We start from the raw sequence: 27574 nt of genomic DNA on the forward strand, positions 1-27574 counted from the left end.
AATACAATTCCGACCCGACTCATTCACTCACACAGCTGACACGAACACCCTATGACTATATTCTCTTAAGCTTCGAGGTAGATCTTGAAGCTTCATTTCAAAGAGTCCTGAAAGATTCCCCTAGCATCTGTTTATTCTCGTCCACAAAGATAATATTGACATTTGTGTGTGTGTGCGTGATTGTTGTGAATAGGATATATTGGCTAGTCCACCCGCCGCGTTCACGCTAAGGCAGATATTATCCCAAACACTGGTTATAAAACTAGAAAATACACAGAATGTATGCACCAAGGTGCAACGATGTTTGCATTAGTGGGCTGTGAGTTATTGCATTAAGATAAACACGTAAACTCCTGGGTGGGGTATAAATGTTTATTATCCAGCTCCTGTCTCCACTTGATGTATTATTTGGGAGTGGGTTGGGTATTTTGTTTCGGTATTGTATGAACATGGCCCTTCACGGGAGTTATTTTTGGTATCCGCTGAAGTGGTTTTCTTTAAAGTGTTGTGTAATGCACCTAGCAGGGAGGGGTGTTTGGTATTCCCGATTTTGCATTCATAGTTGAGCAATAAAGAGTGCTTAAACTTGCATGGCATTTTATACGTGTGATGACGTATGAGGTTAATATTCGACAGTAAATTTTATTTTTACGCTTGTATCTCAATATAATATTATTTATATATAGGTCAGGGTCCCGTCCCACAAAGCGATCTTAGTCCTGTGTTAAGGGGAACTCAAGTACACTCTAAACGTGCTTAAAAGACGCGTGAAGATCAGTGTTAGAATTGGTCTTGAACAACACATGCTTGTCGTAAGAGGTGACTAACGGGATCGGGTGGTCAGGCTCGCTGACTTGGTTGATGCATGTCATCGTATCCCAATTACATGGATCGTTGATCGTGATGTCAATCACTGGATTGTCTGGTCCAGACTCGATTATTTTACAGACCGCTGTCATATAGCTGCAATATTGTGCCAACAAACAAACAAACAAACAAACAAACAAACAAACATATACAAAATACTTCATTATTATGTTTACTTTTGCTTTCTTCAGCTTTTTGTCTTTTGTTTTAGTGTAAAATTATACATAATTGTCCACATAATTGTAATGGGTACGATGTACTTCTCTGGAAATTGTGTAACATCCTCCTCATGTGTCAGGGTATTACCCGTTTCATGCAAGTTTCGCAACGCTGCACGAGGTTGGTAGTCATCTACTGATTACTGATCACACACACACACACAAACACACACACACACACACACACACACACACACACACACACACACACACACACACACACACACACACACACACACACACACACACACACACACATATACACACACACACGCACACACACACACACACACACACACACACACCACCCAAAAGTTGGAAACGTCTAAGACCTGCATCACTTCGGGATTTCCTCCCACATTAACCAGACACGCCGTGGTACAACTGAAATACTGTTCAAAACGGCGTTAAACACAATTCACTTACTCACTGACACACTTTGTTAAAGTCACTTTTGTAGTGCTGTGTTATGGAAACAGTGGACTTGTGTTGAGTTGAACACAAAAATTACGAAGACTCAAGTATCTGTGATCAGGCCTGCTTGCGTGTTTGTCCATCTATCTGTTCCGTTTCTATATCCTCCCCGGGAGTTGAGAATGAAATCTGAATGCACAATGTCCTTAACCTAAACTGAATGTCCAACACCACGCGACCCCATACCACGAAATTAATACGCAGATCTCTCCGTCCCACTCCCCGTGAAGGCCCTTCCTCACACCTGATTACAAGTTGGAGTTAAGACACCTTGATCCCCTCATTGTGGGAACGCCTTTGATTGTTATTCCCTCAACAAAGCCTCCTAGTGTGAAGATGTCTCAGGTGATGTGTTCGCCGAGCTCGGACCCACGCCACTCAGTGTGTGCCTGGCTGGATAGCACAGTACAGGGAATATAGAGACAGGGCTACTGTGTGAATATAGATATATAGCTACTGTGTATCTGGCTGGATAGCACAGTACAGGGAATATAGAGACAGGGCTACTGTGTGAATATAGATATATAGCTACTGTGTGCCTGGCTGGATAGCACAGTACAGGGAATATAGAGACAGGGCTACTGTGTGAATATAGATATATAGCTACTGTGTGCCTGGCTGGATAGCACAGTACAGGGAATATAGAGACAGGGCTACTGTGTGAATATAGATATATAGCTACTGTGTGCCTGGCTGGATAGTACCGGACACGGAATATAGAGATAGGGCTACTGTGTGAATATATATATATAGCTACTGTGTGTCTGGCTAGATAACACGGTATAGGAAATATAGAGACAGGGCTACTGTGTGAATATAGACATAAAGCTACTGAGTGAATATAGATATATCACTACTCTGTGAGTATATAAATATGGCTACTGTGTGAATATAATTATATAGCTACTGTGTGAATAGTAGTATATAAATAGGGCTACTGAGTGAATATAGATATATTGCTACTGTGTGAATATATAAATAGGGCTACTGTGTGAATATAGATATATAGCTACTGTGTGAATATATAGATAGGGCTACTGTGTGAATATAGATATATAGCTAAGCTACTGTGTGAATGTAGAAATAGGGCTACTGTGTGAGTATAGATATATAGCTACTGTGTGAATATATAAGTAGGGCTACTGTGTGAATATATAAGTAGGGCTACTGTGTGAACATATAAATAGGGCTACTGTGTGAACATATAAATAGGTCTACTGTATGAATATAGTTATATAGCTACTGTGTGAGTATATAAACATGGCTACTGTGTGAATATAATTATATAGATACTGTGTGAATATATAAATAGGGCTACTGTGTGAATATAGTTATATAGCTACTGCGTGAATATATAAATAGGGCTACTGTGTGAATATAATTATACAGCTACTGTGTGAATATATAAATAGGGCTACTGAGTGAATATAGATATATAGCTCCTGTGGTAATATAATTATATAGCTACTGTGTGAATATAATTATATAGCTACTGTGTGAATATAGAAATAGGGCTACTGTGTGAAAATAGTTATATTGTTATTGTGTGAATATAGAAATATGGCTACTAGGTCTCCGGCTTGATAGTACGGGATACGGAATATGGAGATAGGGATACTGTGTGAATTTAGACATATAGCTACTGTGTGAATATAGACATATCGCTACTGTGTGAATATAGAGACAGGGCTACTGTGTGAATTTAGACATATAGCTACTGTGTGAATATAGATATATAGCTACTGTGTGACTAGAGATAGGGCTACTGTGTGAATTTAGACATATAGCTACTGTGTGAATATAGATATATAGCTACTGTGTGAATTTAGACATATAGCTACTGTGTGAATATAGAGACAGGGCTACTGTGTGAATATAGACATATAGCTACTGTGTGAATATAGATATATAGCTACTGTTCGAATATAGAGACAGGGCTACTGTGTGAATTTAGACATATAGCTACTGTGTGAATATAGAGACAGGGCTACTGTGTGAATTTAGACATATAGCTACTGTGTGAATATAGATATATAGATACTGTTCGAATATAGAGATAGGGATACTGTGTGGATATAGATACAGGACGCAGTACAACCACCCCACCCCACCCCCCTCCCAACCCCCCTCTGTAGTAACGAATTAAGTCCCATCTTTCCTTATGTTAACTGCTTGAGACATACCAGTTGTTTCATAACGGTGTTATGTTTGTTTGTTGTTTAAAGCCGCTCTCAGCAATATTCCAGCTATATGACGGCGGTCTGTCAACAATCTAATCTGAACAGGACAAACCAGTGATCGAAATTGTGAGCAACGATCCACGCGGTCAGGGTACGAGGAAACGCAACCAACCAGTGGATGGAGACTGACCACGCCTCGTAGGACCAGCGTTGGTTGCGGGGGACCTATTTTAACCCGGAATCCCCACGGTGGGTGTTCTGTTTGTCAAAGATCGTGATAATAAACAAGCCTCACTGACTTTGGGAAATAGCAATATGTCTGTATTCGTGTTGGTTCGAGAACTCGTTCACCCGGCCAAATGACTCGGAGACGTATCCATCTGGACATTACGATTCGGAACACACTAATTACAGTACATTCTCCATGTTTCCACGACTCTAGTTAATCCGGTGAAATTGAATTAGAGAGAGCGCGATAATTTCGGGGTAGCATACATATTGTATTAGTTTCCGTTAAGGGTAAATATTCTTCAGGACAAATGGGTGTAAATAATAAAGCCACGTCTAGGTGTAGGGAACCCAGCTTCTTACGTTCCTCTAGGAAAGCTGATATAGCCAGGGGCATGTGTGGCACGCAATCTTAAAAGAATGTATTACTACTGGAGTACTGCTGTGGGACAGGCGTGAGGTGAGGTGAGGTGAGGTGAGGTGAAATGGGGTTTAACGTCGCGTCCAAGATTATTGCACTTATATAGCGACGTGCATGTACGTGTGTGTGTTTGTGTGGCTGCTTGTACTAGTCCGGACTGATGCCGATTTATAGTGCTAGCTTACTGAGAAACCATGTCGCAGTTTAACATGAATACCCCACTCAGACACAGTATACTGACTCCGAGCCGACCAGTCCTTGTTTTAGCCCCTTAATGCCGAGAGCCAGACAGGGTAACAACAAGTACCATCTTTTAACGTCTTTTGCTATGACGCGGTCGGGTATCGAACCCCGGACCTTCCCCCCTCCGGGCGGACGCTCTACCACTAGACCTCGGAGGCGGTCTGAGGTGAAGTGAAATGGGGTTCGTTTGAGCTCCTTAATGCCGAGCGTCAGGCAGGGTAACAACAAGGACCATCTTTTAACGTCTTTTGGTATGACGCAGCCGGGGATCCAACCCCGGACCTTCCGCTCTCCGGGCGGACTACAAAATAGTAGTGGAAATTATGTAACAGGAGTGGGTGAATTAATATTTACCGCATGGCAGGAACACTGAAACTCAGTGATGACGCGAGGTGTTCACGAAAATGGTAAGCCTGTCCTGCACTATCGGCAGCTCACGGCATTAAAGGACTTAAACGAACCATTTCACCTCACCTCACCCACAATCTTAATGACGTGCTATGATTAGTATTTGTCTACCGCAGAAGGAACACACTTACACAAGAAGTTCAGTGTGCCCCAGTTACTTTTTAAACTACAAATATAAGTAATTTAACCTAGCATTTGAAAGTAAATACAACAATGCAAGCACGTGGAGATGCATACTCAACTCATCTTCCCTTTAAGCAGTTTTGCCTGTATTTATTAATGATATGAAACGAGGCTATTGTGCCGCTGGACTCAATGTATCACCGAAAGCCAGGCTACAAATACTGCCGAAGTTTGACCATTTTGATATCATATATCAAACGACCCGTGAAGATCCGGAGTAGAATAGGTCTTCAACAACCCATGCTTGCCGTAAAAGGCGACTAACGGGATCGTGTGGTCAGGCTCGCTGACTTGGTTGATGCATGTCATCGTATCACAATAGCGTGGATCGATGCTCATGATGTCGGTCACTGGATTGTCTGGTCCAGACTCGATTATTTACAGATCATCGTTATAAAGCTGGAATATTGCTGAGTGCGGCGTAAAACAACAACAAACCAAACCAAACCATCATATTTACAACGGTGTTTGTCAATATTCAGATATTCCTGCCACGCAATTCTTTGTAAGCACTTATCTGCACCGTAGACACTTAAACTGAATAAATCCTATCTGTAAATCCCAAATCTCCAAAGGCTATACGGCTAAGGACATGGTTGTATTAATTTTATAGCGGGACAAAAGGTAGCAAATAACGCCGACCTTTATATTAATGTACGTAATGTAAACGCAACACCATGTATATCAGAACTGTTTACGAATCACAAGCCACGTATCAGCTACAGGCAACAACAATAATCGTGTGTATGGTATATTATATCTCCGAAGTTTTCTCCAAGCTGCTTAAAAGACATAATGTGATTGCTGATACTCAGCTCTTCAGAGTCAGTAGACCGGTAAATCCCACTTAACAGTAAGCAGGTCGCTACATAAATGGCGTTAGAGAATCTTATAGAGGGTTCAGTATCATGGTTTTAGCCTCAGGTCACTATGCCGGACTTGTAGTGAGAAGGGGAATTAGATGTAAGGTATTTGTAATGCTGTTCAATGATGTAAGCGTTTAAGCAAGTGAATGGCAGGCGTTGTATGGTCATGAATACTAAACCATGTCCTGATCACGAATAGCGGAGCGTTCTACCCGATGGGCGTGATACGAAATACCGTAAACTACGGTTATAACGAACTCAAAGGGACCAATAATTTGAATTCGTTATAACCGTAGTTTGTTATAAGCATACGAACAACATCTATACCGAAAATGGACGGCACCAAGAAACAGTTCGTTATATCCGACAGTTCGTTACAAGCGTGTTCGTTATAAACGTAGTTTATTGTAGAAGTGACTTCATCCCTCCAGTCGGCACGCCAGAATGAACAACTATGTACATAATTATATAAATATATATTTTTTTATTATTTTTTTTATCAAAATGACATATTCAAGTTTATAATTGCACCATCCTACACAATAACATTTTTGCCAGCTTACAACGTCAGGTGACTTGTTTCCGCTTGCTCCGAGATAAATCAAATTTTTTTTTCCAGGAACGTTTTCACGTTTGAAAATTAAAGCCCCACTGTTACAATGAGGTCATACATTCTACAACAGAATTGAGATATCTCAATGTCTTATCTTGAGCTTCAGAAATCCACTTACTGAGTAATTGTGAGTGAGTGAGTTGGGTTTATCGGCGATTTCAACACATCATCAGTGTTATCACTGCAAGCAAGTGCAAGCTAACGAATAAGTTAGTATCGTTTTACGCCGCTTTTAGCAATATTCCAGCAATATCACGGCGAGGGACACCAGAAATGGGCTTCACACATTGTACCCATGTTGGAAATCGAACCCGGGTCTTCGGCGTAATGGGCGAACACTTTAACCACTATGCTACCCCACCGCCCCTCAAGCTAACGACAGGAGAAGCTGGGGAAATGTGGGTCTTAGACGTTCACTACTTTAGTTACGCCCCGAGCACAGGTTGATGCGAAAACCCAAAGATCATAATCAGGATCAATCTAGATCAGCGGATCCTAACACATCTAAGGGACATAACTTACGGGATGTTAAACGTTTGCGAAGATTATTTATTCTATTATATTGACTTCCATATTTGGACGGGTATAGTGAGAAATATATTATTAGCCATAGCTCAATGGGTCTTTTGCATTGATGCATTGCAGGTCACTGTGAAGTGGCAGCTTAAATATCCCACTTGTTTCGATTATAAATCTGACTTGTTTTTCCAGGGATTCTTTCCAATCCGAATTTATTCAAATTTCCAGTTCAATTAGTAACAGTTCTCCTATTTAGATAACTTTACCCACGTTGATTCAGTGAATCAAACAACTTCACGTTGTGACAACGTTGTGATAACGTTGTGACAACGTTGTGGTAACGTTGGGGATGTTACGTCCATATAACGTTATTCTGTGGAATTCCCATTTATGTTGTCACAACGTCATGGCCTAACGTTGTGATGACGTTGTATTTTACGTTATGGGAACGTTGTATTTTTACGTTGAGGGAACGTTGTATTTGACGTTGTGGTAATGTTGTATTTTACGTTGTTATAACGTTGTGATATAACGTTGCACGTTGACGTTATAATAACGTTGTGACAACGTTATATCACGACGTTACCAATCCACAACCTTTCCACAACGTTGTGACAACGTCGTGTGTTAGCTGGGTCTTATATCGCTTCACATAATTATACGGTGTAAGGGCAGGTTTAGTGTTTAGAAGAGCCGTACCCACGTTGATGGTGACATGATATAGCAACACCACCTACGGTGAAATGTATGGTTGACACTCAAATCCTCAATTCTCCATCTCAGCCAGACCAATTAACAAACGTGTTATCGATAGCTGAGACTGTTCTGTGATTTTATGTATTTAACACAATGAAATCCGATCAATATTATCGATCTCATTGATGCGACAGAAGTTTTCAATTTACGCCACAACGCATCTGTCAAACTTGGCAGTGTTTCGTTACGTGATTCCATATCTTATTGATTCCAATTTTTAGTTCTTTTGACATTGTTTTCTTATTTCATAAACCTGCGTGATAGAACATAACAAGTTATTGCCAGACCCGACCAGCAGCCAGATTATAATGGCCCAGACTTAAATGAATCGACCACACTGTTCCTGTTTATTCAACAGCCTCCGTGGTCTTGGGGTAGAGCGTCCGCCCGGAGAGCGGAAGGTCCGGGTTCGATCCCCAAATACCACAAGACGTTTGGTGCTCGGCATTAAGGGGCTAAAACAAGGTCTGGTCGGTCTGGTTTAGTATCCAACTTGCGCCGACCGCCTCCGTGGTCTAGTGGTAGAGCGTCCGCCCGGAGAGCGGAAGGTCCGGGGTTCGATCCCCGGCCGTGTCATACCAAAAGACGTAAAATGATGGTACTTTTTGTTACCCTGTCTGGCGCTCGGCATTAAGGGGCTAAAACAAGGGCTGGTCGGCTCGGAGTCAGTTTACTGTGTCTGAGTTGGGTTTTCATGTTAAACTGCGGCATGGTATCTCAGTGTGCTAGCACTATAAATTGGATTCAGTCACACACTGATGATACTGCTCATGATTCAGACTTTAAACCAATTTAAACTTACTTTGCCAATCTGTTCACGACTAAGATAGATGTCTTGTTGCGTTCTATGTATGCCAGAGTAAATACAATAATGAAAGAGACATTCAATAATCTTATGGGTGAATGCTTTTTATACGTGTCACGATTCAAGGCAAAGCTCTCGTTACCTCTCGGACGGGCTCGCTTGAAATCTCGTTAGTAGCCTCAGGTTAAGAGTTCCAACGAGCATTTTGTGTGTAGAGTAACTATTATGGCAATGTTCCATGTACTTCTAGGATCACCGAAGCGTTGTGTTGGAATAGTCGTACATGACTCATAGTCGAAGAATATCCGTATGTTTGAATACATCATGCTTGAAACATGTTTAAGTCACCGTTTCAGTTCTTATAACCTTGAGCGTATACCTGGTCTGGCCCTGCTGCAGGCACTACATGTCGCCGTGTATGAATGTATGAGGAGTGAATGTTTAGTGACGTGGAAGGAAGCACAAGGGACATGTATGAAACACTGTGTTCTGTTGGAGCTTGTATGGTAAAGTAGTTTAAGACTTCATTAAACCTTCCAAAAAGTATTTTTCATCAAAGGTACTTATTACACACAGTTGTAGGAGAGCACGAGATGCACATTGTTAAGGTCAGGCTTCTTTGTAACATGGTGTGGAATACATTTATCCTATTTAATACAAAAAATGTTACGTTGAAATGGGCAGTGGACTATTGTTTCAGTAACTAGGAGGTAGACCTGTGTTGAAATGGGCAGCTGACTATTGTTTCAGTAACTAGAAAGTAGACCTGTGTTGAAATGGGCAGCTGACTATTGTTTCAGTAACTAGAAAGTAGACCTGTGTTGAAATGGGCAGCGGACTATTGTTTCAGTAACTAGAAAGTGGACCTGAGTTGAAATGGGCAGCAGACTATTGTTTCAGTAACTAGAAAGTAGACCTGTGTTGAAATGGGCAGCTGACTATTGTTTCAGTAACTAGAAAGTAGACCTGTGTTGAAATGGGCAGCGGACTATTGTTTCAGTAACTAGAAGTAGACCTGTGTTGAAATGGGCAGCGGACTATTGTTTCAGTAACTAGGAGGTAGACCTGTGTTGAAATGGGCAGCTGACTATTGTTTCAGTAACTAGAAAGTAGACCTGTGTTGAAATGGGCAGCGGACTATTGTTTCAGTAACTAGAAGGTAGACCTGTGTTGAAATGGGCAGCGGACTATTGTTTCAGTAACTAGAAAGTAGACCTGTGTTGAAATGGGCAGCAGACTATTGTTTCAGTAACTAGAAAGTAGACCTGTGTTGAAATGGGCAGCAGACTATTGTTTCAGTAACTAGAAGGTAGACCTGTGTTGAAATGGGCAGCGGGCTATTGTTTCAGTAACTAGAAAGTAGACCTGTGTTGAAATGGGCAGCTGACTATTGTTTCAGTAACTAGAAGGTAGACATGTGTTGAAATGGGCAGCTGACTATTGTTTCAGTAACTAGAAGGTAGACCTGTGTTGAAATGGGCAGCTGACTATTGTTTCAGTAACTAGAAAGTAGTCCTGTGTTGAAATGGGCAGCGGACTATTGTTTCAGTAACTAGAAGGTAGACCTGTGTTGAAATGGGCAGTGGACTATTGTTTCAGTAACTAGAAGGTAGACCTGTGTTGAAATGGGCAGCGGACGATTGTTTCAGTAACTTGAAGGTAGACCTGTGTTGAAATGGGCAGCGGACTATTGTTTCAGTAACTAGAAGGTAGACCTGTGTTGAAATGGGCAGTGGACTATTGTTTCAGTAACTAGAAAGTAGACCTGTGTTGAAATGGGCAGCGGACTATTCTTTCAGTAACTAGAAGGTAGACCTGTGTTGAAATGGGCAGCTGACTATTGTTTCAGTAACTAGAAGGTAGACCTGTGTTGAAATGGGCAGCGGGCTATTGTTTCAGTAACTAGAAGGTAGATCTGTGTTGAAATGGGCAGCGGGCTATTGTTTCAGTAACTAGAAGGTAGACCTGTGTTGAAATGGGCAGCAGACTATTGTTTCAGTAACTAGAAGGTAGACCTGTGTTGAAATGGGCAGCGGGCTATTGTTTCAGTAACTAGAAAGTAGACCTGTGTTGAAATGGGCAGCTGACTATTGTTTCAGTAACTAGAAGGTAGACCTGTGTTGAAATGGGCAGCTGACTATTGTTTCAGTAACTAGAAGGTAGACCTGTGTTGAAATGGGCAGCTGACTATTGTTTCAGTAACTAGAAAGTAGTCCTGTGTTGAAATGGGCAGCGGACTATTGTTTCAGTAACTAGAAGGTAGACCTGTGTTGAAATGGGCAGTGGACTATTGTTTCAGTAACTAGAAGGTAGACCTGTGTTGAAATGGGCAGCGGACGATTGTTTCAGTAACTTGAAGGTAGACCTGTGTTGAAATGGGCAGCGGACTATTGTTTCAGTAACTAGAAGGTAGACCTGTGTTGAAATGGGCAGTGGACTATTGTTTCAGTAACTAGAAAGTAGACCTGTGTTGAAATGGGCAGCGGACTATTCTTTCAGTAACTAGAAGGTAGACCTGTGTTGAAATGGGCAGCTGACTATTGTTTCAGTAACTAGAAGGTAGACCTGTGTTGAAATGGGCAGCGGGCTATTGTTTCAGTAACTAGAAGGTAGATCTGTGTTGAAATGGGCAGCGGGCTATTGTTTCAGTAACTAGAAGGTAGACCTGTGTTGAAATGGGCAGCGGACTATTGTTTCAGTAACTAGAAGGTAGAGCTGTGTTGAAATGGGCAGCGGACCATTGTTTCAGTAACTAGAAGGTAGACCTGTGTTGAAATGGGCAGCGGACTATTGTTTCAGTAACTAGAAGGTAGACCTGTGTTGAAATGGGCAGCGGACCATTGTTTCAGTAACTAGAAGGTAGACCTGTGTTGAAATGGGCAGCGGACTATTGTTTCAGTAACTAGAAGGTAGACATGTGTTGAAATGGGCAGCGGACTATTGTTTCAGTAACTAGAAGGTAGACCTGTGTTGAAATGGGCAGCGGACTATTGTTTCAGTAACTAGAAGGTAGACCTGTGTTGAAATGGGCAGCGGACTAGTGTTTCAGTAACTAGAAGGTAGACCTGTGTTGAAATGGGCAGCGGACTATTGTTTCAGTAACTAGAAGGTAGACCTGTGTTGAAATGGGCAGCGGACTAGTGTTTCAGTAACTAGAAGGTAGACCTGTGTTGAAATGGGCAGCGGACCACGGCGCACAGTCTTCCTTTAGGCTTACATCATGATACACATGTTTCATAATGTATATACAGTGGCCCATGTTTTATGATCCTGATCAGCACTGCACTCACGTATCTGTCTGATGACTTGTATTGTGTTCTGTTATAGCCAGGGAAGGAAGACGCATGAGGACATTCGCGTAGTTCTCAGATGGGCTTATTCTCATCATTATTGACAAGTGTAACCTCGTTCGTGTGACCACAGGGGTGGCGGTGTAGCCTAGTGGTTATAGCGTTCGCTCGTCACGGCGAAGACCCGGGTTCGATTCCTCGCATGGGTACAATGTGAGAAGCCCATGTCTGGCGTCCCCCGCCGTCATATTGCTGGGTGCCGTCGTACAAAGCAATCTTAGCCCTAAGACGATCTAAACTCCCATACCTTAACATAGACTTACGATAGTCTTAGCGCTAAGGTTGTTTTGTACAACGGCACCCTGGACTATTGGTAAAAGCAGCGTAAGACCATATTCACTCACTTGTGTCCTCATATATCAGTAGCTGTTCACTTTACATGGAATCTATGATTCTTTATCTATTCTACAATCTTTCTTCTTTATTTATCTGTCGTTTTGTCAAATCCCGATCGATATTTTCTAAAAACATTTAGTTTATGTAGACTGAATAATTACTTGCGTTGCCTAACATATATTTAGTTGTTTCTATTTAATTACATATATTTTGAGGTTCATTAGGAATTCACAGCGAAACCTTGTTACACAGAAGGCTATAGAACGACACATCCGACTTGTGCTATAGAGTGACACATCCGACTTATGCTATATAGTGGCACATCCGACTTGTGCTATAGAGTGACACATCCGACTTATGCTATAGAGTGACACAACCGACTTATGTTATAGAGTGGCACAACCGACTTATGTTATAGAGCGACACATCCGAGTTATGCTATAGAGCGACACATCCGACTTATGCTATAATGTGGCACATCCGACTTATGTTATAGAGCGACACATCCGACTTATGCTATAGAGCGAGACATCCGACTTATGCTATAGAGTGGCACATCCGACTTATGCTATAAAGTGACACAACCGACTTATGCTATAAAGTGACACATCCGACTTATACAATAGAGTGACACATCCGACTTATGCTATAGAGTGACACATCCGACTTATGCTATAGAGTGGCACATCCGACTTATGTTATAGAGTGACACATCCGACTTATGTTATAGAGTGACACATCCGACTTATGTTATAGAGTGACACATCCGACTTATGCTATAGAGTGGCACATCCGACTTATGCTATAGAGTGACACATCCGACTTATGCTATAGAGTGACACATCCGACTTATGCTATAGAGCGACACATCCGACTAATGCTATAGAGTGACACATCCGACTAATGCTATAGAGTGACACATCCGACTTATGCTATAGAGTGACACATCCGACTTGTGCTATAGAGTGACACATCCGACTTATGTTATAGAGTGACACATCCGACTTATGTTAAAGAGTGGCACATCCGACTTGTGCTATAGAGTGACACATCCGACTTATGCTATAGAGTGACACATCCGACTTATGTTATAGAGTGACACATCCGACTTATGTTATAGAGTGACACATCCGACTTATGTTATAGAGTGGCACATCCGACTTGTGCTATAGAGTGACACATCCGACTTATGCTATAGAGTGACACATCCGACTTATGTTATAGAGTGACACATCCGACTTATGTTATAGAGTGACACATCCGACTTATGTTATAGAGTGGCACATCCGACTTATGCTATAGAGTGACACATCCGACTTGTGCTATAGAGCGACACATCCGACTAATGCTATAGAGTGACACATCCGACTAATGCTATAGAGTGACACATCCGACTTATGCTATAGAGTGACACATCCGACTTGTGCTATAGAGTGACACATCCGACTTGTGCTATAGAGTGACACATCCGACTTGTGCTATAGTGTGACACATCCGACTTGTGCTATAGAGTGACACATCCGACTTATGCTATAGAGTGACACATCCGACTTATGTTATAGAGTGACACATCCGACTTATGTTATAGAGTGACACATCCGACTTATGTTATAGAGTGGCACATCCGACTTGTGCTATAGAGTGACACATCCGACTTATGCTATAGAGTGACACATCCGACTTATGCTATAGAGTGGCACATCCGACTTATGCTATAGAGTGACAGATCCGACTTATGCTATAGAGCGACACATCAGACTTATGCTATAGAGTGACACATCAGACTTATGCTATAGAGTGGCACATCCGACTTATGCTATAGAGTGACACATCCGACTTATGCTATAGAGCGACACATCAGACTTATGCTATAGAGTGACACATCCGACTTATGCTATAGAGTGGCACATCCGACTTATGCTATAGAGCGACACATCAGACTTATGCTATAGAGTGACACGCCTGACTAATGCGGTAATGGCGGCTCGTCTTCTGCTAATGGTAACCACAAGCGTCTTTTGTGTAATTCAGCTGTCAAATCCGACATGTGAGTCTGATCTGCCCAGATACACACCCCATGAATCACCGCTTCACATCATCATCAGGGATTAAATTATCCGTAACGCCGACATACTCGGATGGGCTCTCCTAGTCTACCCATTAAATCGGATGTCATTTTAATGCGCCATTCTCTGCGCTCACCATGCAGACATATCTTATTTATACATCTCCGTGTGATCAGTACACGCAATTAGAAGTATACAAAAAGTTGAATATGAAACCAAAATTATGTATTGACCTACCATCTACTCCCGTGTCAATGTCACTCAAGAAAAGGCATAAATTTCCTCCATGCAATGTGTTCCATGGGGCAGTGTTTTTTATTTGGAGAACATGGTATTTATTGAGTTCGTCTCTTGCCGAAGCTGTAACGGTTAAAACATTGTCATGACGTCTCCGTGTTGGGAAGATACTCCAAGGCCCGGTACCACTAAAGTCATCTTATCGCTTACCATCGTAAATCCAATGCATTTATGCTTACGATAGTCGTAGCGCTAAGGCTTACGTTCGATGCTCCGGCTGTGCCATCAGTGTCGCCATTCGAAGTGTATTTTGTGACATTGCTACCGAAGGTGTTTGTTCATGAATGAACATACACGACTGCACGACCAGATCACTAAAAGTGAACATTTCCGATACAAATCATTCGAAAATTTCCCTAGAAGTGTGCCTGATTTCTGATTATGTGATCCAAAACATCCCAAATGTGAACAATAACATTCCTTATTGATCTCTAGCGTCAAACGCTGTGAGTAGATCACGGTTGTGACCTTGCCCTTCGTTCGAAGCTGTCACTGACATGCAAGCAGACTTGAGTTTGTTGATTTGCACGTCTTCATTTTTGTTGGTACTGTTAATATGAATGTCTTTGGCGAACACTCTGATTTCCCTCTTCCAAAAGGGTACGAACAGGATATAAATTCAGCTGATGGATCAAGAAAACCGAACCATTTTGATTGCACAGCAGGGACCCCGGCAGTGCGACCGACCGGTGGTGCGATATTCAAAGCGCGGCGCTAATGTGACTTTTAAATTTTTCTTATAAGTGAAGTGCGTACTAACAACAGTGCGCTTGAATTACCATAAGTTGAAAAAATTCTTCAAAAAGGATCTTGAGCGCAAACACAACAGCAAAAGAATGTTGTTAAATCGTATGCATAGAAATGGCAAGAGTGCCCATATTTGGGCATATATCAATATTCATGCGCAACCAGATTTTGCAACCGGTTTCAGTTCGGTCTGTCAACGAAAGAACGAGAATGAGTGTTGTATTCTCACAAAGATTGACAAGTGTACATTTTATGACACACGTGCACCTGGTGAGACTATAATTAATAACTTATCGAAAGAAAGTATACATCCGTGTTTAATGGTGGCTAAAAATGAAACAAACAAGAATGGTTAGTCGATAGGGCTATATTTGATACGGGTATCATTGTTGTGTTTTGGACCTGAAGTTTACACTGTTTCGGAGACTGTTTTCAGCCTAGTGACGTCATGAAAACGCTTGAAAATTGTTGGTCAAATTCAATTCTTAAGTGTTTCCTTTCTTTTCCCCGACAGTTTAGACAAATGAACGAAAAATTAATGAAAATAAAATCAATCAATCAGTTAACCAGCTACACTGCAAGACGAAAACATATATACAAGGCTGGGAGTTCGTACAACCTTGGGTGTTTGCACTGCTTTTTGAAGAACCCTAAGTTGCCATAACTTAATCAGCAATCGCTACGTACTGCGAAACTATTTGATAATAACCAACCTGATTACTTACGGGAAAGTTATTGACGCCGAAATGCGCCCATATGTCATTTTCCACAGGTATAATAATAAGAATGAGGTATTTTAATCATAACCATGCTATTGATTGACAATACGCATAATTATTCAGCAGCAGGAACAGTCACGATTAAAATCGCTTAATCAGCAAAAATATACCGCTGGATCTGCTACGTGCATTGACCTTCACTAGAAGGTGTGTTTGATACAAATACATCCTAGAGCTATTTTTGATAATTTTTGCTAAGGTAAATAATTGTTAAATCAGATTTCTGCCATCCTAACGCCCCTTCTCACGACCAGCGCTCTTGTCGGACTAATGATATTTTCTAGTCAAATAAACCCACCAATAGAAATACATTCACACGTTTCGTAGCTCAATATTCGCCTCTGTCAACACTTCACAAATGTGGCGTGCTCCACTGAATTCCAAATAGTTGTTTTAACAGACTAACCTACTGTGTATATATGTGGGATGCGAACACCTGTCTGTTCGCTACTTACAATCTTAGATTAGTGTTCAGAAAAAAGTATTTTGAACATACAGTTTCTGTTTGGTAGTACAAATGCATTCCGTATTTACACTGTAGATTAAATACTGACATATGAAAGGATAGCGGGGCCATATAGACGGCACAAAGAGCCACGATACTCTGCGGATGGACAATGTAATATTCTGGGTTGGTGGATGCAGGATGAGGGGCGGGGATTTTTTAGACACACATTTTTTTTCACACAATGAAAAAACTGAGGCAGATTTTTTCAGTAATAATGATAATGTGAATTGTTTTAGAGCGCCAAATCTATCCACAAAGCGCTACCATTATTACCCCGGTCAGCGTGCACTCAATTGTCATTCTCAGCTCCCTGGGAAGTATGACACCCAAGCTGCCTTGTGAGGCTCTAGAAGGCTGACAGTCACATTACCATCTCATCCTACCGGGTACCCATTACCTGCCGGAATAACAGAGACGTATTTTGAACAAAGTCACTTGCCTAAGGAGACACCACATGTGCTACATGTGCTTCACTGTGGGGCAGGACCGACGCCCGAGAAACTCGCAGAAGCCAAGCTGCCAAACACGGTCTCCAGTATTTTCTGAAACAAATTATATTATTCACCCACCCCTAAAATGACGATAAATAACCTAAGGGAATAGGCGAGGGTTGTGGGGTAGGGGTGGACTGGCCAGATAGCCAGTGCGATTGCCCTGGTTCGATTCTGCAAATGGATACACTGGACGAAGCAGATCACTACACCTGTATAGTCACTGTATACAGAATGCTTGCCATTAACGATAAACAACCTACTGAAGATATGATATATTCTTTGACGTTTTAGTGCAATTCGGTAATTAGTGTATCTGGAAGCACCACCACATCCATACCACGTCTATTCCTAGTTAAAGGACGCTTTGAGAATTTAACAAGACAGTGTCCCTTATTACTTGAGCTAATTTGGTCCATTTACTATCTGTGTCATACGTATCAGGTTGTTACGAGTGTTAGGAGGGTTTATACTTTGTGTCTGTGATTTGTAACATGTTCATCTAGACAATACAACACATTGTGTGAGGGCACGTGTCTAGTTTGTCTAGACAATACAACACATTGTGTGAGGGCACGTGTCTAGTTTGTCTAGACAATACAACACATTTTTGAGGGCACGTGTCTAGTTTGTCTAGACAATACAACACATTGTGTGAGGGCACGTGTCTAGTTTGTCTAGACAATACAACACATTGTGTGAGGGCACGTGTCTACTTTGTCTAGACAATACAACACATTGTGTGAGGGCACGTGTCTAGTTTGTCTAGACAATTCAACACATTGTGTGAGGGCACGTGTTTAGTTTATCTAGACAATACAACACATTGTGTGAGGGCACATGTCTAGTTTGTCTAGACAATACAACACATTGTGTGAGGGAACGTGTCTAGTTTGTCTAGACAATACAACACATTGTGTGAGGGCACGTGTCTAGTTTGTCTAGACAATTCAACACATTGTGTGAGGGCACGTGTTTAGTTTGTCTAGACAATACAACACATTGTGTGAGGGCACGTGTCTAGTTTGTCTAGACAATTCAACACATTGTGTGAGGGCACGTGTTTAGTTTGTCTAGACAATACAACACATTGTGTGAGGGCACGTGTCGTAAAAGGCGACTAATGGAATCCGGTGGTCAGGCTCGCTGACTTGGTTGATGCACGTCATCGATCCCAATTGCGTAGATCGATGCCCATGTTGTCAATCACTGGATTGTCTGGTCCAGACTCGATTACCTACAGACCGCCGTCATATAGCTGGAATATTGCTGAGTGCGGCGTTAAACAACAAACAAACAAACAAATCACACAATCCATACAGCTCCCAGCAGTGCAGGCAACGTATGTAGAAAGTGTTAGTCAGTCCTGCCCACATCAATGGTGGGGTTCCCAAAGCATGACGAGATCCATGGCAAGAGCAACGACCACTTTTAACATTGACATATCCACACATATGCATAATTCGTGACTGCAAGGGCCATATACATAAACCATGTAAAACCGCAATAACCTATTCACTTTAATATACCATGATGGCGGCTGTCTCAGTAATGGAGCAGCATGTAAGTCAGGTATTTCCTTAGCATTGCAAGTGCATCAGTCAACATACAGTAACATACGGTTATAGCGAACACGCTTATAACGAACTGACGGATAAAACGAACTTACTTTTTGGGTCCCGACTATTTGCTGTAGCTATGCTGTTTATATGCCTATAACGAACTACGGCTATAACGAACTAAAATTAGCAGTCCCTTTTAGTTCGTTATAACCGTAGTTTACTGTACATTGTACTTGCTAGCTTATAGGGAGGCTAGCTTATAAGGAGGCTAGCTTATAGGGAGGCTGGCTTATACAGTGAGTTTCCACAAGGTTATCTTCTAATTTGAGTCTGCAGGTAGCTATCGTATGCAGGGAGTATTCACAACAGTATCACATTCCTTGCACACGCCGCGGATGGGGAGTGGGTCAGTTTGAACGGTATTTCAGTGTTTCAGCGTGTACGCTTGACGTGGGAGGAGAGCCCGAAGTAATGCATGGTTTAGACGTTACCGACTTTGCTTGAAGTACTATTATCCAAAGATCATAGGTTTCTGGCACTCATAAGGGACGCAACTCGGTGCCTTGGACGACTCGGTGCCCGACATCAGTGTAACATAAATACAGGTGTGCCGTCCATACCCTCATTATTGGACCAGCTTACATAAAGCAGTTGGTATCGTGAACACGTGCGTCAGCCCAAAGCTTACAGACAATTCATCTATACGTGGTTGTGAGTGGGGGTGGACGCGAGTGGGAGGAAAGGGTAATCTCCCCTACCCTGCTTACAGAAGGGATTACAGAGGAAGTCCCTATTGCAGCATCCGACCTCGAGTATCCGGTCTCAATCTTGATCCAGATTAAGCAGTGTTGCGTTGTTGATATTCTGCTGTACACAAGCGCATTAAAACTAAAGCTGATGGCACATAGTGTGTAAAAAAAATATTTTAAAATATTTAAAACTGGCGACACTATAATGATTAAGGGAATGTCCAATTCAACTTTGTTCGGGGCGGGTGCTTAAAAAAGAGAAAGTATCTGCCACATTGTTACGCTTTAAAAAAAATATATTGGTAAAATAAAATATCTGGTTTTGCAGCTGTGGCAGAGAGAAAGTATCTGCCACATTGTTACGCTTTAAAAAAATATATTAGTAAAATAAAATATCTGGTTTTGCAGCTGTGGCTGAAAACTCCCAGCCTCCCTTCCGAATATCAAATGTTCGGTCCCTAACACTCTACCTGCCATGTGTCTTTTACTTCGTTTACTTGTACAGTAAACTACCGTTATAACGAACTCAAAGGGACCACTAATTTTAGTTCGTAATAACCGTAGTTCGTTATAAGCACATTTACAGCATGTATACAACAACTGGCTGGGACTAAAAAATAAGTTCTTATATCGGTCAGTTCGTTATAAGCGTGTTCGTTATGAACGTAGTTTACTGTATATGATAAGCAATAAGTAATCACTGTTCACGAACAACAATTTCCTTTAAAACAAATACATAGAAAATATATGGGAAATGCTGTCAAGCATGGACACCCTGGAATTACATTTCAGGTACACCATCATTTTCAGTCGCACTCTGTTGACCTTTTGTTGACAGCAAAGGAGTCTTTGGGCTGTCCTTAGGAACTCACTACATCAATATTGCTGCTCTAGAAATCGCCTGTGGTCATCAATGGTCAATAACGCAGATAGGCACCTTGTGCGGGTCAGTCTCCTGCTGCAGTTGGCACTCAGAGACAGTGTGGTCACTGGAGTGTGTGCTGACCATGGGACTCCCCACTTGCAACACAATTAAGATTAGCTTCACAATGGCTACAGGAACAACGGGGCGACGCCCATAAAGCGGCATAATGGGACACATTATTTCCTTCATAACGTTTGCCAGTGCAGGGGCGATCGGGTAGCCTAGTGGTAAAAGCGTTCGCTTGTCACGCCGAAGACCCGGGTTCGATTACCGACATGGGTACAATGTGTGAGGGCGGTCGGGTAGCCTTGTGGTTAAAGCGTTCGCTCGTCACGCCGATGACCCGGGTTCGATTACCGACATGGGTACAATGTGTGAGGGCGGTCGGGTAGCCTTGTGGTTAAAGCGTTCGCTCGTCACGCCGAAGACCCGGGTTCGATTACCGACATGGGTACAATGTGTGAGGGCGGTCGGGTAGCCTAGTGGTTTAAGCGTTCGCTCGTCACGCCGAAGACCCGGGTTCGATTCCCGACATGGGTACAATGTGTGAAGCCCATTTCTGGTGTCCCCCGCCGTGATATTGCTGGAATATTGCTAAAAGCGGCGTAAAACCATACTCACTCACTCACTCACTCACTCACTCACTCACTACAATGTGTGAAGCCCATTTCTGGTGTCCCCCGCCGTGATATTACTGGAATATTGCTAAAAGCGGCGTAAAACCAAACTCACTCACTCACTATGCCAGTGCAGTGTGACAACGTCTACATGTAGAAATTATTCATTTTGAGAAATAACCAAAATATCTCCACTGCTCTCGGCTGTGTGTGTTAATGGATGGGCATATGGTACACAGTGTCTGGTGACCTTTGATTCAAAGCAAATAGTAGTTACGTAGTTTTACATTACGCCTTTAAACGTAGAGAAGATCTTCGCAGGTCAATACACAGATTACGAAAGAGAAACTCCAGCAAGCGAATTATCGTATTATTGTCAATTAAATACTAGTTACTGTATGTGATGATTATATGCTTGATTAATGCTATCGATGGTTAATGTGTTACCTGCGTTCCTGAAACATCACCCCATCCCATCCATCACGGGCACCCATCCCCACCCAACCCATGTGCTGAAAGAGAGGGTGTTCATACTTTCGGAGAACTATTCTACCGGATCTCGTATCATTGAGGAAATCATGGAAGATCAGGTGCTCATATCAACAACACTTCATCTACATCAGGGGGCGGTCGGGTAGCCTAGTGGTTAAAGCGTTCGCTCGTCACGCCGAAGACCCGGGTTCGATTCCCGACATGGGTACAATGTGTGAAGCCCATTTCTGGTGTCCTCCGCCGTGATATTGCTGGAATATTGCTAAAAGCGGCGTAAAACCATACTCACTCACTCACTCATCTACATCAGAGGTGATTTTTTCATACTAAACAACAAATATGCACATATCACAGCGATAAAATGAACTAAAACTTTATGTTGTATGGCATGCCCTCCCCGTGAACAGTTTAGACCCCTTTGGGGTTCTGGGAAAAAAGATAGATCCCCAGCAACCTTTGCTGGTCGTAAGTGGCAACCAAATGGATCGATAGTGAGGCTCGGTGACTTGGTTGATTTAATGTATTTCATGTCATCGTATCCCAATTGCATAGATCGAAGCTCATGATGTCAATCACTGGATTGTCTATCCCAAGTTTGATTATTTACAGAAGGTCGTCCTATAACTGGAATATTGCTGATTGCGGCGTAAAACACCATGCAAACAGAACAACGTGTAAACCCTTTCTGGTGTCTCCCGTCGTGATATTGCTGGAATATTGTTAAAAACGGTGTAAAACCCGACTCACTCACTCCTTAAGTGGATGATATATACGTGTTATATTTGTTGATAGGACGTGAATTGACTGTATCGCTTCTTTTGCAGGTCGCTTCGTCCGGTTAAAGTCTCGCACAGCCAAGGACCACACAGTCCATCGTTCCATCGAGTCACTCGCCGCTTGCCGAGTTCCCGCTTTTCTCAACCTCACAAACATCACAGCGTTCCACTTGTCAAAACACAACAAAACGTCCAACGACTACCCGCGTGTGGAGTACACACCCGGAAACATCTTCATCATCGACAAAGTCATCATGGGAACCACCAAAGTCAAACCAGATTCCAAGATCATGCGTGCCAAATCTGCAAACGGTTTGCATGTGCAAGAGATGCATTATCTCAAGTGTCGGGATGAGCGGGAGAGTGATGTCATCATTCCTATCAATCATCCGGGTGAGTTTACAGAGATTCTGCCGAATCCTTTCATGAATGGGAAGCTTTCTTTGAGATCGGCAGACATCATCACCAGTCAGAAGTTCCCAATGGTAGTCAGATATGTGTACGGTGGAAACAAACCAAGACTGACGCAGTTTTCAGGGTTGTTCACTCTGTTAGATTCGTTCGAGGAAAGAAGCGTCGTGGCATGCGTACTAAACACTTCCGGTTTCACACTGATCGAACTTCCGCTGTCGTCGACCCTCTCGTTCCGGCTTGCTCTCAACAGCCATGACCTGTTCCCTATCCCTCTCATGAAGAGTGCAATGCGGCTGTGTGAGAAGAAGGCTCCAGTGTTCAAAAGAGACATCAAGTTTAAATTTAAATTCGCGCAAAAGATCCAGGAGGCCACTGAACAACTGTTGGACAGGTCTATCTCAGGCGAGAGTGTGGACTTGGTGCCGCCAAGTGCCAGAGACGCTGCAAAGCTCGGAATCACACAGACATACTTCTATTTGTAGCATGATTAAAGATGAAGCATCGGAGCTGACGTATTCGGTGACAACTTTACTACACAGTTGGTTAATATGGCCGGCCATGTCATATTCTGAAGCAAGAGAAAGGTCTATGAAAACATATTCTGGGTCTCGTTCCCCAAGGCGATCATAGCGCTAAGATGATCATAACTCCCATACTATAACATATTTTTACGATAGTCGTAGTGCAAAGATCGCTTTGTGGAAAGGGGTCCTGCATGACTCGTAAAAATCTGCCGAGAAACAAATTACGTGCAAAATATGGACGGAACTTCATGTCAATCATGGTCAGTATATAAAAATATATGGTTGAAAAAACGACAAAGGAAAAAATTGCCCTGATCGAAAAACACAAAAGACTTCCTCTCCACTGAAACTTTAAAGAATATTATCGGTCTTTTAACAAGTTATCATCCATCTCATGTACAATACTCCAAAAGTCACAGGTCGATGTTTAGCAAGCCTGAAATGCAAGGTGCCCTTCTTAAAGAGAAGCATTTCTAGAACTGAATAAGGACAAGTGTTATGTTGATGGTTCTGTGAGGAAATGACTCGGTTGACTTGATTGCAGTCGCCAACCGTCACTTCACAAATGTTCGCCTTGTTATTCAGCAATCAATTAGCGTGTTACATGTGAGGGCATTAACTCCCAAATACTCGTGAATGAAGCTCGTGGGCCAACTGTGAGCGACTCAAGTGGGTAGTGACTGAAGACAAGCTTGGTCAAACCACGCCACAGTGCAGTGTTATCACTAACTTATCAGTGGCCCTCGCCTTGTCAGTGTTGTGTTTATGGATTGCCAGGAATGGTCGCACAGAATACTCAGCGCCTGGATATTAACGTGCTTTCTCTGGTCATGAGTGAGAAAGGGAGACATCACGTTGCCGTGAGTCAAGTAAAACTGGTTAACCCAAAGATGTGTGTGTCCAAATTACCGATGTACATATGGGCGATGAGCGTATAGCTCATGTCCAGTCTTTCTAACATAAACGGAGAAGGATTTAGGTAGCTTGGAGCTTGGACGTTTTATAATCAAAATTATAACACTTGTGGACACGAGACATATTGGCCGGTGTTATTGTTGTGCGTACTTTAGTATACATATAGATCTGCGGGGGTTCTTGTACAGCGTACTTACTGTACATGCTGGTCTGAGAGTGTTACTGTTTTGTGTACCTATAGATCTGTGGGTTTTCTTGTACATTGTACCTGACTAGGTGTTCAGCGAACCCATCCTTGCCGTAAAAAGCGACTGTTTGTCGTAAGAGGCAAATAAGGGGATCGGGTGGTCAGGTAGCTGACGTGGTTGATGCATATCATAGTATCCCAATTGCGGGGATCGATGCACATCATATCAATCACTGAATTGTCTGGTCCAGACTATTTACAGACCGCCGTAATATAGCTGGAATATTGCTGAGTGCGGCGTTAAGAACAAACAAACCTGACTATACATGTAGATCTGAGGGTGGTGTTATTGTACAGCGTACCTTACTATGCTTTTCGATGTGTGTGTTATTCTTGTACAGCGTACCTTACTATACCTGTGCCCTTGCGGGCGTCATTGTACCTTAATATACATGTAGATCTGGGGGTATTATTGCTCATCGTAGCTTGCTATACGTGTCGCCTGTTTTGTATTAACTCATTACTGAAGGCATTTTATTTCATCGAAATTCGAGATGTGGAATTTGTGTTTTACGAAAGTTCAAATCTGTACACCGAGTGGGAAAACATGAGATTTTTTGTTCACGTGGTAAAGGCGCCGCGTCTTCGGGAGGAATGTGACTGTATGAGACAACCAAAAACACAGTGCCATGACAATAGTTACCACAGGTTCTTCGGTCTTGAAGGAACTAGACTTGGTTTTTTACTAGTTGTTGATACAAGTCTCATTATTAACCGTGACTTTTGGACTCCGATTTCGACCTACATTGTTACTGAAAAGGTCAAGCAAAATGAAAATTTGTTCGTCGAAAGAGTCGTACTTTTGATTTATTGTTTTGTGAGTTGTTCATGTTGTAGTTGAGGATGGTGGATACTAGAGAAATATATGATATCATCATTCTTTTGAAAACTGTCAATGTATGTTTATAAATACATTAATGCATTCTTGTTATCGAAGTGGGCCATTTTCAAGATAACGAAGATAATTTATCATCAAGACAATATCCGCCTTTTCGTGAAAAGAAACTTTTCGTGTTCAAATTGTTTTATGTGTGTAAAGTTATATTTTGTGCCTAAACTATTGAGCGATGTCGGTTACCGGCTGTTATTTTGTTATACAGCGGTGGAAGAGTTAGCTCCCTTGTATCAGCCACCACGCGAGGCTGACAAATGACATCTTTATTTGGTAAATAGGCCACAGGCCTATGTACATAGATTCTGCTCGATACATTTTACAGTGACAGATGATATGTTAATTTTACTTGTGGACATTTCTTAATACAAGAGTTTCTCTCACAAACTTTGTACAGTTCATTCAAATATTTTTTCTTTCACATATTCATTCAGCTGAAGCTGTTATCACTGTCATTATTGTATTTTTACGAACTATAACTTTCTATTTGTGTGTATGTATAGTGAGATTTGGCCATATGGTTACAAGTACTATCGTTGTATTCGAACAGTAAGACAATAACAGATATATCCTGGCGCGAGATACGTGACATATAATTCATAATCTACATACAGTATATTGCATGTATTATGATGATACTTGCTGAATAGGTCTTCAGCAACCCATGCTTGCCGTAAGAGGCGACTTACGGGATCGGGTGGTCAGGCTCGCTGACTTGGTTGATGCATGTCATCGTATTCCAATTGCATGGATCGATGCTTATGATGTCAATCACTGGATTTTCTTGTCCAGACTCGATTATTTACAGACCGGCGACATATAGCTTTAATATTGCTGAGTGCGGCGTTAAACAACAAACAAACAATAAAACAAACTACTGGCTGAATAGTCAAGGGCGGTAGTTCTAGGATCTATATATAACATTATAAACCCATTCACGTTTTAACCTCTAAGATAAGACATGTTGCACGAAATAGTTTTTCTTAATACACGACATTTAAGTCGCATCTATATCTCGAATCTTTGAATTAGAAACGATGTTCATCGTGTTCACCGTGTTTCATCAATTTATGACGTCTATTCGTTTTATCCTGAAATAACCACTTTCAACCATGTTATATCTGTGTGTCGTAGCGCGAGGGTTGCTTTGTGTAACGGGCCAAAGTTTACATTCCTTTCTCCGCGTGGGGATTCAGGGTTCCAATTGGTCCCCATCAACCCATGCTTGCCGTAAAAGGCGACTATGCTTGTCGTAAAAGGCGACTAACGGGATCGGGTGGTCAGGCTCGCTGACTTGGTTGATGCATGTCATCGTATCCCGACGACGTGGATCGATGCTCAAAATATCAATCACTGGATTGTCTTGTCCAGACTCGAATATTTACAGGCCGCCGTCATGAAGCTGGAATATTGCTGAATGCGGCGTTAAATTAACGCTCACTCACTCTCTTACATTCCTTCATTAAACATATATACACATGTAAATGTGTGCCCAGCGCCTAGTCTAACAAGTAACTCGTGTATGTGACGACTTTGAGGCACGGTTTGAATGTAATATCATCCTACTTCCAATTCAATTATTCTGCGTACAATATGTTAGTTGATGTTGTGTACCAGGTTTAAGTAATTGGAATAGTTTTCATGTTTCGTAAACAGTTCACAAACGGAATGAATCGTCATAACTGTTTAGAAGGCTCTGTGTCATAATACAAAATTACAATAAATAATTAATTTATCTGAAAGGCTGTTCTTTCTTAATTTCAGTAGTTGGGTATCATGGCGCGTCCAATGCGTCTGGGATTCGGTGTGTTCATCTTAGTGATGTTCTGGACTTGTTATGAACTGCCAAATAAAACAAAGTATACACCCATGTTTGATGGTGGCTGAAATGAAACAAACAATAAATGGTTATTCTCTTATGGTAATGTATTTAATACAGGTATCTTAGTTGTGTTCTGGGGCGGTGGGGTAGCCTAGTAGTTAAAGCGTTGGCTCCTCACGCCGAAGACCCGGGTTCGATTCCCCACATGGGTACAACGTATGAAGCCCATCTCCGGTGGCCCCCGCCGTGCTATAACTGGAATATTGTTAAAAGCGGCGTAAAAC

General features: G+C 42.1%; 1 protein-coding gene across 1 annotated transcript in view; it reads left to right on the plus strand.

Annotated features, from left to right (window-relative positions):
* The window catches only part of LOC124141351, a 33304-nt gene extending 6617 nt beyond the window's left edge, over window positions 1-26687 (plus strand). The window contains exon 2 of the mRNA XM_046509340.2: window positions 22525-26687. Within this exon, the coding sequence (XP_046365296.1) occupies window positions 22525-23372 (848 nt within the window). The 3' untranslated portion in view covers window positions 23373-26687. The remainder of the gene's footprint in view (window positions 1-22524) is intronic.
* The last annotated feature ends 887 nt before the right edge of the window (window positions 26688-27574 follow it).

The sequence above is a fragment of the Haliotis rufescens genome, unplaced genomic scaffold, assembly GCF_023055435.1.
Source record: "Haliotis rufescens isolate VD_foot unplaced genomic scaffold, xgHalRufe1.0.p SCAF_2, whole genome shotgun sequence".
Classification (NCBI taxonomy): domain Eukaryota; kingdom Metazoa; phylum Mollusca; class Gastropoda; order Lepetellida; family Haliotidae; genus Haliotis; species Haliotis rufescens.